This window comes from Cicer arietinum, chromosome 3, assembly GCF_000331145.2.
Source record: "Cicer arietinum cultivar CDC Frontier isolate Library 1 chromosome 3, Cicar.CDCFrontier_v2.0, whole genome shotgun sequence".
Taxonomy (NCBI): domain Eukaryota; kingdom Viridiplantae; phylum Streptophyta; class Magnoliopsida; order Fabales; family Fabaceae; genus Cicer; species Cicer arietinum.
The window spans coordinates 59,099,964-59,110,481 of NC_021162.2; the positions used below are offsets into that span (position 1 = coordinate 59,099,964).

General features: G+C 28.3%; 2 protein-coding genes and 1 long non-coding RNA gene across 6 annotated transcripts in view; 2 read left to right on the forward strand and 1 right to left on the reverse strand.

Annotated features, from left to right (window-relative positions):
- The first annotated feature begins 2,674 nt into the window (after nt 1-2,674).
- LOC101492734 (lysine--tRNA ligase-like) lies at nt 2,675-6,000 on the forward strand. 4 transcript variants are annotated; one of them, XM_073365813.1, is made up of 7 exons: nt 2,675-2,898; nt 3,124-3,466; nt 4,098-4,238; nt 4,325-4,393; nt 4,482-4,625; nt 4,711-4,797; nt 5,933-5,970. In XM_073365813.1, exons 2-6 carry the CDS (start codon nt 3,455-3,457, stop codon nt 4,747-4,749), a joined length of 405 nt encoding a protein of 134 aa, XP_073221914.1. In that variant the 5' UTR covers nt 2,675-2,898; nt 3,124-3,454; the 3' UTR covers nt 4,750-4,797; nt 5,933-5,970. The 4 variants fall into 4 exon arrangements, with proteins under 4 accessions (XP_073221914.1, XP_073221915.1, XP_027188244.1 ...); XM_027332443.2 differs by having other exon boundaries at nt 2,679-2,898; nt 5,781-6,000; XM_073365814.1 differs by lacking the exon at nt 4,325-4,393 and having other exon boundaries at nt 2,678-2,898; nt 5,781-6,000.
- Nucleotides 6,001-6,030: 30 nt separating this feature from the next.
- On the forward strand, nt 6,031-7,385 carry LOC140919552 (protein BTR1-like). The gene is made up of 3 exons (XM_073365815.1): nt 6,031-6,228; nt 6,367-6,442; nt 6,539-7,385. The coding sequence occupies exons 1-3, from the start codon at nt 6,113-6,115 to the stop codon at nt 6,674-6,676; spliced, it is 330 nt and encodes a 109-aa protein (XP_073221916.1). The 5' UTR covers nt 6,031-6,112; the 3' UTR covers nt 6,677-7,385.
- A 2,806-nt stretch (nt 7,386-10,191) lies between these two features.
- LOC113785841 (uncharacterized) overlaps nt 10,192-10,518 on the reverse strand; it is a 1,300-nt gene continuing 973 nt past the window's right edge. The window contains exon 2 of the long non-coding RNA XR_003472018.2: nt 10,192-10,427. This is a non-coding gene — a long non-coding RNA (uncharacterized lncRNA). The remainder of the gene's footprint in view (nt 10,428-10,518) is intronic.

Sequence of the window (10,518 nt, forward strand, 5' to 3'; positions counted from 1 at the left end):
TGGTGCAAAACTTACTTCACTTGTGCACTATAGAATTGACCATTAAATTATAATTGATTCATGAAATATCATGTTTTAACTAACATACCAGTGGTAAAAGACACATTTCTCTTTGAGTTAATCCACTTGTGAAATACACGGTTCTCTTTTAATTAATCATTTCGTAAAAATTTCATTTTTTTAACTAGTTGATCATTAACAAACATTTATTATGTGTATTATTTAAACAAAAATATTCTCTAAAAGTTTGGTTTTTTTTAAGATTTCGTGAGAAAATACAACAAACCTTTTAGTCACATCTTTATTGATCAAAGTATGTTGAATATAAAAAAGTATAATGTGTGAAAACAAATTTTCCCTTTATAAAAAAGTTTTTAAATTTTTTAAAATGACAAACACATTGAACTAAAAAAAATAGGTACAATTGCTCATGCGATCCCTTTACTTAATTTCAGATAACATTTTGATCCTTTTATTTTTTTTCTTTCCGATTTGGTCCTTTATTTAGATTTAATAAAACAAATTGAAAATATAAAGAATGAAAATATGAGTTTATTTGAAGATTTGAGTTATAAATTTGATGAAATTTGCATTATATTGAAGATAATAATTATTTTTATGAGTTTTGTTGGAAAATTTTGATGAATTTGTGTAAAAAAATGATAACATTGTTAACATTTTAAAACACAAAAGATTAAATTATTTACTTAAAATTAAATAATGGACCAAATCAAGAAAAATAAATAACTGAAGTATTATCTGAAATTCAGTTAAGGGACTGCATAATCAGTTACATAGAAAATAATAACAAGTTATTCACTTGTTTAGTTCGAGTTCGTAATTTGTGAGAAAATATTAAAAACACAAATAATACCAAACCGCATGTTTGTATTTTGTTTTGGTTTTGCATTTCTCCCTAAAATCGGACCAATGCATCAATTAGAATTATTAAATAATTTTTAAAAATTTAATCAATTAAATTAAGTTAATTAATTAAATATATTATAGATTCAATTCAAGTTGTTTGAGTCTATGTTAAATCATGTACAACAATATATGTTAGTACTAAGCAATAGAAAAAGATCGTTGAACATTCTCGAGTTCGACCTCTTACACAATCTAATAGGAGAGTTGTTGTTGAGAAAATGAGAAAGATGAACGAAGAGATGGAACAACCAAAAGATTACAAAATCCAAAAAAATAAATCATTAAGAAAAAATCAACAAAAGAAGTTTAAAATTAACTATCGGAAATTTCAAGATACAAAATTTTCGGTAGTATAAAATAATGTATCAAAAATTTCTGGTAAACAAATAAAACCACCGAAAATTTTAAATAGGAAGTTTCCAGTTATAAAGTTTGTACCAGATATTTAAAAGAAAAAAAAAATTGATGAAGGGGTAAAATTTTGGAGTAATTTTTTATCATTAATTTAATAAAAATTAAAGAGACAAATTTAAATTTTTAATATTTTAGAAGATATAAGTCCAATTGAAATTGAAGAGATATAAAATCTAACTTTCCCACGTTTGTATGTAGGCCCAAATTGTGTGATCGAGTTTTGGAAAGGCTACAAGACAAGCAGATCTTTTTGTTTGAGAAAATAATATATAAAATCATACATTACACATATAATTAATTGGGACCTGCCCCCACTTATTAATTTATTTTGTTATTAATTATTGAATAATTTTGTTTTTGTTACAATTTAAGCCTCCAAAAAAACAACACTTTATTTTACTAGTCGGACAAAAGCATACCATAAAATCATAAATATGAGCATCATTCTATATTAGCATTAAAGATCCAACCCTAAAATTTATCCGTTACATTGTTTCAGACTTTCAATGTCCCAACTCATATATATCGATATACTACACATTCAAGAACAGTATTTGAGTGAATAGGGAGTCCAAAGAAAAGTATTTTAGTGAATAGGGAGTCCATGATAAGTGGTTTGAGAGAGGGACGTATTTAGAACTGTGTTAGATGGGTGTCAAGAAAATTTTAATTTTAAATAATAATATATAGGTTTAATTACAGTTTTAGTCCCCTTATTTTAGTTGAATCTCGAAAGTGGTCATCTTATTTTGTTTCTCTTCAGTTTTGGTCTCTCAAACAGAATTTTGGTCCAAAACTTGATGAAGTTTCACTTTTTAAAGTCGTATTACACCATTTATGATAATAGATTTCAGGTACAATTGTTGCACATGAGATCTTGAGGTATGGTGTGGCTTAAATAAATGCAAAAAAATTAAATTTCATCAAGTTTTGGACCAAAATTCTGTTTGGAGGACCAAAATTGGGGAGAAACAAAATGTGGGGACTACTTTCGCAATTCAGCTAAAATATGAGGACTAAAACTACAATTAAGCCTAATATATATTTAAATTAAAGAATAACACACACACATATATATATATATATATATTATTTTTTTAACTCTCTAATTTTTAAGTAAAAATTATAATAATATGAAATTTAACTGAAAGACAAGTAAAGTCTGATAAAAATACTATTTTGATAATTCAATAAGTAATTTGAAGTTATATATAATTCACTACAAGAAAAAGATCTATTGTGACACTAAACTTATAGTGATATTTCTTTATTTGTTACTATAATTACTTTTAGCTACAGACAGAATGTCACTTATTCTCATTTATCTAATTTTTAGTGCAAATCAAGTAAAGTAAAAGGATCATTATTACTTTCTTATTAAAAAAACTAAACGAGTCTGGATCATTCTCACTCTTTCACTGGAAACCCTTCTTCTTCCACTTTGCCGCCGCCGCTCAGAGCTCTCCGACCGCCGATCAGAGCTCTCCGACCGCCACTCAGAGCTCTCCGGCCGCCGCTCAGAGCTCTATGGCCGCCACTTCAACGTCTCCTTCACAGGTTCTCTCGTTCTCTCTCTCTCTCTCTCATTCGCTCTCTCTTGTTCGTTCTCTCTCGTTTGCACGCTGTTTCACTCTCTTTCGCACGCTGTTTCACTCTCGTTCGTTGTCGTTATCTAGTTTGCTCTCTCTAATTTGTTCTATTTTCATGATTATTTGTTGGTAAATGAACGTTTATTAATTGATTTGCAAACCCTAACTGTTCTCTCTTTTATTTTTTGCACAGCTCATTGAAATCCCTAACTCTGGTAGTTTAATCCTTCTTGGGTAATTGAAACAAATAAGAAATGAAACCTTCTAGAGCGAGTGAAGGATTATCTGTTAATGGAGGAAGAGTTTGTTGCTTATCAAGAGCGGCTAAAACCTCAAGAGGAAAAGGCTGAAGAAGATAGATCTAAGGTTGATGATTTAAGAGGTTCGCCTATGAGTGTCGGTAACTTGAAGAACTTATTGATGAGAATCATGCTATTGTTTCTTCGTTAGTTGGACCTGAGTATTATGTTGGAATTTTGTCTTTTGTTGATAAGGATCAGTTGGAGCCTGGTTGTGCTATTTTGATGCATAATAAGGTATGTGTGTTTGTTAATTTGTGGAATTTATGAGAAACTTTTTGAATTGTGGATTTAGGGTTTAATTTGGAGGATGTGTTATTTGTTTTTGAAGGGATGGTTTAGTATTGGTTTTTTTATGATTTTGTTGGAACTAGATGCTTATTTAGGAAGATTGCAAGTTCTATACTTATGATTTTGATTATAAGTCCCTTTTTGGATAAACATTTTAGCCAAGTACTTAATAGTTTAAATGCATATCATATAAATGCTTATGTTTATGCTATTTATGTAACAAAAGATAAAATAAAGTTGAACTATATAGCTTATTTTCATAAGCTCTCTCAAACAGTCTTTTAAGTGTTTATCTCAGTAGATAAAGTTCAAATAACCCAATCCAAACAAACCCTTAAGTCTCTTTTTGGTTCATTAGTGATGCTTGATGGAACTAAAATATGGGAGGGTTGAGATTTGTGATTGGAGTTTTAATCAGTGATTCTCTTCCACTTTGTCCTGTTAGTTCAATCAGTGATTCTCTTCCACTTACGGCGTGTTTGTGTTTTTTCTGTTGAGTTTGGCCACAAGCGACAGTTTGTTTTGACCATTTTCAATATGTATCAAACAAGGACTAAGGTTAAATGGAAATTTTCAGACAAGTTTTTATGATGAGAAAGATTTGGAGTTAATTTTGGTTTGGATAAACCATCCTGAGATTATGAGTCCTTTGGCGAAGTATCACAGATCAAAACCAGGCCTGACTGAACGTTTTGAATTGTTTGTCAACAAACGTGAGGTAACATCATGACATTTTTGTGGTTGATTTTTAAAAAATATTGATTCACGATTCTGATTATGATCACTGTTTTTGTTGCTTTTGAGCTTTGCAATGCTTATACTGAATTGAATGACCCTGTAGTACAACGGGATAGATTTGCTAATCAACTCAAGGTGATAAGATAGGATACTGGAATATGCTCAAATATGGGTGGCCATTTTTTCTCTTAAAATAATAGTTTTTATTTGTTTTGCATCTCAGGATCGGCAATCAGGTGATGATGAAGCAATGGCCTTGGATGAAACATTTTGTACAGCTTTGGAGTATGGTTTGCCACCAACTGGTGGTTGGGGTTTGGGTATTGATCGGTTGACCATGTTATTGACTGATTCACAAAATATTAAGGTTCTTTTTCTTTTCTCTCTGTATCTATTTGCATGATCACTTTATGCTGAAAATATGTTATAACCGTATGTCCTTTTGGTTACAGGAGGTCCTGCTCTTCCCTGCCATGAAACCTCAAGATTGAGCTTTGAACCAAAGCTGTTAGATATTGTCTCAATGAAATTATTTACAGGTATGATCTGCCGTAGTCATTAAGCAGTTTAGTAGTCTACATGACTGCTCGGTATTTTCATTGGAAAGTATGGGCCCCATTAGAGGTGTTCATGGTTAGGTTTTTAGTAAAAATAAAACCAACCCAAATTCATATTAGAACCAGACTTATGTATTGAGGTGCTTTCATCATTTTAGATGTGAGGCAACTAAGCTAAACGATCAAACACATCTCTTCTAGATTTACATTTCTTGGTATAGATGTGAATGACCAACAAATCTGGGTTTGTAAGGACCAGAAAATAGCTTGAGTTTATCCTCCCAATTTATGATACCAATGTCCTAAGCACACCAACACTAAGATTGAAAGTGCTTAGTCAACTCAATTTGAAATTTGAATTGACCCTGGTGGATTATAAAATACCAATTTTAACCACAATAATCTTATTGATCATACCAACCAAATTGGGTTGGTTGCAAGTCTGTCTCTCCTGGATTACTTCACTCAGTTTAGTGGTGATGTAGTACACTATTTGCCTGTGATGGAAAAGAAAATTCTTTAATTTCATCTTTTGACCATACCTATCTCCACTGTGGTGTACTCTGTCTTTGGATTGATGCATGTTTAATCAATATTTTAGTTTTCTCATTTCTTCAATGGTGGAAGCATTTCTCTTTCAAGGAACAGATAAACCCTCACCATTTAGAGTTTAAAGAACTTAGCGAAAATGAGTTTATCACAATGACAATTATGTTTATTCAGTCTCCATTATTATTGGTTAAAGGTTGAAGAAATGTTTTTCATTTTGTTTGATTTTTTTAATTGGAGTTATCTACCATTTTGTTTAAAATTTAGTTCAGTTATATGAGAAATGCATGATTTTTCTAATTGTAATTATTCTAACAACTGATAAATCATTGTTTTGCTAATTGCTTTTTGGGTAATAATACTTTCTTTGTTGGAACTTGAGTGGTTTTTTTCTTTCATTCCTCCATTGATTTCAGGTATATGAGAAATGCATGATTATTAAGATGGGAGCTCATTAGTTGTTATATCTAACTGTTAATCCTCCGGTGTTGAGATTACTCTTAATGGGTTTTGATGGCTTGCAAGATTCTATACCTTTTATTTTTCTGTTTTTCTATTTCTCCGGAAGGACCAAGGAAGCAGCGCGCTACTTCACTTCCTCTGAAATCACCTTCTCAAGGTATCTATCTCTTCCAATCTGATCTGTTTTCTCTCTCTCTCTGTATATGAGAAATGCATGATTATTAAGATGGGAGCTCATTAGTTGTTATATCTAACTGTTAATCCTCCGGTGTTGAGATTACTCTTAATGGGTTTTGATGGCTTGCAAGATTCTATACCTTTTATTTTTCTGTTTTTCTATTTCTCCGAAAGGACCAAGGAAGCAGCGCGCTACTTCACCTCCTCCGAAATCACCTTCTCAAGGTATCTATCTCTTCCGATCTGATCTGTTTTCTCTCTCTCTCTCTCTAGTATTATGCACTTGTAATGTAGTTAGGTTACTCAATGTCGGTGCTGCTATTTCACCGTGGTCAACGTTTTCATTCTTAACCCTACTGACAGGATTATCATGGTATCTGGTGCAATCAATGAAATATTAAGAGTTGTAGAGCTCATTCTTTCGAAGTTGCTCACTGAGGTAATCACTGACCTGTGATATTGATTTATTTAGTTACTGAAATAAAAGATGTCTCTCATTGCTTGCTTCTGAGCTTAATTTTCCTTTTAATATTAGCTTCATAGCGAGGTTGACAATGACGTTGAGCCAAAAACAAAAGTGAGACTCATTGTTCCTAATGGTTCTTGTGGCGGAATAATTGGCAACGAAGGTGCTACCATCAGGTACAAACCGTATTCTTTTGTTAAGTTCTAGGTCCTACTTGTTTGCCACATGCATGAAATTAGTATGGATCAAGGTAACTTTTGATACTTATGCTTTTTTATTTGTGTTCTCGAAATATGTTTTGACTTGAAGAGGTTGTTTCTTATATGAATGCTTGTTCTTTTCCCTATGACCTATGCTTCCCATGCAGCTACAAATAAGCATGTCATTGATCAATTATTTTGCAGAATAGTATAATTTTAAATTAGTTTGTTTGTAAGTTAAATTGATAATGAGTTCTATTATAGTATTATTTAGTTATTCATGAAGGAAGTTTAGCAATAAAATAAGGAAGTGTACTCTCAATTATATAAGAATGTCCTCTATTTTCCTCAACAACAAAACAAGTCCTTTATTTGTAATTTAATGATTTTCCAATATTTGATTCGATACATAAGTTTCTTCTTGTAAGGACAATTTAATTTTATGTTTCTTATTAAGAAATGATGGTAAACACTCGTGAGAATTGTTTAAAATTTTCAAAAGAACAAGGTCAATTGCATCTGGATTAATGGAAGAACACTTGTTTATCAAGGATACGATAAATTATAGAGTTTCAAGGAAAAGATACTATAAATGCAGTAGTGATATGGAAATTTCAGATGATTATTGTTCTCTATGAAATTAGTTTGCAGTTTATCACAATAAATGTTAAGAAACTCATTCTAGTTTCTTTTGAAAATTTATTGAATCTTTTAGAGCAAAATAACTATTTATTGTATGTTTTAATAGAATTAGTAAAATTAAATTATATGTTATTGTATGTTTCAATGACATTAATTAATAAAAATAAATTAGAAATTTAAATTTGATTTACTAGTAATAATAGTTTAGAATTACAATTAGTAGGGAGATAAAATATATTTAATTTAATAAATAATAATAAGTTTTAGTGACCGACATACCGTAGGAATAGACTAATTCTTTATTTATATTTATATAGGTTTTAGTGACAGTCATTATTGTAGGTAGAAATCAAAAACATATAGTGACGATCTTCAGAACATGTAGTGACAGTCTTTAAAGTGTAGCAGGACGCCCCTTAAAGTTGACACTAGATTTGAGTGTCACTCAAAGTATTATTGACTTTTACCTACAGTTTTTAACTTTTAGTAAAACATTTTGTGTGTCACGATAGGTCAATTTTTTTGTAGTGATTGAATCAAGAACCAAAATGACAACGATACTTTCTGAGACGGAAAATATGATTTATTGAAAATTTCTCACAAAATTTATGTAAATTTATTATCTTTAATGTTTAAATGTTTAATTATTTTTACAAATATTTTTCAACATTACAATAACAATGATAAACATAGATAATATGTTTCTCTAATCATTAACGGGGATATATAATAATTTAATTTTTAAATATTATTTGTATTTTATATTTTATTGACTTAATTTGATAATAATTTCATTTTAATATATATAATTTATAAAAATAAAATTGAATTGAATTGAATTATATTATATCATTTAATTTTTAATTATAATAATATTTAAATTTTATAATTTACCAGTAAATAATTATTTTCTATTTCATTCAACTACTCTTTTCTATTTCTATTTCCTTCTAGTACTCTTTTCATTTTCGCATCTTAACTACGTGGTAATGAGTTTTCAACAACTAAACAATAAAAAAATTCAAATAGTTCACACAAACAAAATTCAATATTACGGTTACATTTATTGCTTAATACAAATGGCAGCATGCTTTATGTTGCGAAGCTGAATGATGACAACGCTTAGAACAAACCATAGTTCGTTTTCTTTCTTTCTTTGTAATTTTTTTTGGGAAATAGCTCAATTATTCTATTATTAGTGTGAAAATAAAAATTTGGAAGTTGTGCATTTAATGTTTTTATTGTAAAAAATTAAAAATGTTAATTGAATTTATTTAACAAATACTTTAAGAGTGTTAAGTGCTCTAGTTAAAACACTTATTACCATAACCCTTTAGCTTGCAGTCAACTTTAATTAAATGCATAAATTAAAAATCATTAAACAAGGTTGGTTAAAGATAACTCAACTGAGTCACGTAATTAAAGTTCAATAATAACAGTAGAGATATATAAGATAGTGAGACACAAATGCAGATTTAAAATAGTTTATTTATTTATTTAATATATGTGAGATTCAAAATAGTTTATTTATTTATTTAATATATGTGAGTTTCGCTTTTAATTTTTTTTTTTAAATGATCAATAATCTAATTGACGAGTCTCTATTTATGTTTTATTTAATTTTATTGTTGCTTTAATTGTTCCTTAATGTCTAGAATGATGGGAACAAACATTATGAGTGGGAAATATTATACTTCATTCATCCAATAATATAAGGGTGTGATTGTTATTATTACTAATTATAAAGAAAGTGATATTTAATATGGTAAAATATTATAAGCACTTAAAGTTCAAAAATGTTTTATATTTTTCTCTTTTCTATAAGGAATATTTTTCATAAAAAGTTAATCAAAATCGGTATTTTATTTTTAACGTAAAAATTGATTGTTAAAACAAATGCTTGAAAAAAGCTTACACATAAATATAACTAAAATATCAGACATAATTATTTTTAGAATCTTAAATAAATAAATCATAAATCTTGGCGCAAAGAATATACGATGGAACAAACAATATTGTTCCATATATATGAGAGTGATTTGTGGATTGTATGTCGTTAAAGAGTAGCATGCGCATTTGGGCTGTCCAATTTTTTTAGAAATCTATTAATTTATCAAATCAGTCTATTTAAGTAAATATAAATAATTTATTATTATTTTATTATTATTAGGTTTTGAATTTTAAATTATAAATGTTCTAATTTTTAATAATTTAATCATATTATTCTATATTAACTTTTGAAAATAATTAAATATATTATAGTAAAATAGTATTGAAATATGATATCATAAAAAAAATTAAATTATTTAAAATATCGTATTAATTATTAAAAAAATACTTACTTTTATTAATTTATTAACTTATTAATTTAATCTATTAAAAATATATATGATTACTTATTTAAAAATATTATATATTTTTATATATATTTTTAAATAGAGTAATATGTCGAATCAACTTTCATTAAATGTTAGATTCAGACTAAAAAAAATTTATGACATGACACCCGTCAAATTTATGTCTTAAATTCTTTAATAGAGTGAACAACCTATATCATCTATATTCTATACATAGGTTCAATCCAAACTAGTTATTATATTTTATCTAGTGAAGCAACTTTATGATAGATTCGTTCCCAAATTGTAGGATCCACGTTGATTTATTACCTAATAAAAAAAATAACTGCTGGAGCAAGCGAGTGTTTATAACTCTTCTGATCTCTTATGTTCTCTTATGTTATAATAAGTTTATTATATTGCTTTAGGACTAAACAATAGTTGAATTTGGGTGACTTCAAGTTCAATTTGTAGTACCCTAATTTTGTCCATTTTGAAAACAAATATAAAAAAGAAAATATGTATTTAAAAAAGAAAATAAAAATAATTACAATAAATATTTTTATTATGTATCATAAATTTACAATTTTATCTAATTAGAGTTTTTAAAACCAAATCAAATTACAAACTAAGAATAAAGCCAAAAATAAATTACAATAAAAATTAAATCAGATCAAGCCATGCTATGTTGACTTTGTTCACTGTCAAACTCTGCTATGTTGATGCTGACTGCCATTGATGCACAAGCCATGCCTATTGATACATCTGTTCCTGTTTTAACTAAATAGAGAAATAAAAAGACAACTTTTATAAATCAGCCATTGTACACATTATAGTTAACAAAGAGACAAATTTTTGAGTTTAAAAAAAA

Excerpts from the sequence above, each read along its gene's own strand:
- LOC101492734 (XM_073365813.1), top strand. Across the intron at positions 4,239-4,324 it reads TGTTTGTCAACAAACGTGAG|CTTTGCAATGCTTATACTGA; the intron begins GTAACATCATGA and ends GTTGCTTTTGAG. Across the intron at positions 4,626-4,710 it reads CTGATTCACAAAATATTAAG|GAGGTCCTGCTCTTCCCTGC; the intron begins GTTCTTTTTCTT and ends TTTTGGTTACAG.
- LOC140919552 (XM_073365815.1), top strand. The coding sequence starts at position 6,113 with ATGGGTTTTGATGGCTTGCAAGATTCTATACCTTTTATTTTTCTGTTT. Across the intron at positions 6,229-6,366 it reads TCCGAAATCACCTTCTCAAG|GATTATCATGGTATCTGGTG; the intron begins GTATCTATCTCT and ends CCCTACTGACAG. Across the intron at positions 6,443-6,538 it reads TTTCGAAGTTGCTCACTGAG|CTTCATAGCGAGGTTGACAA; the intron begins GTAATCACTGAC and ends TTTTAATATTAG.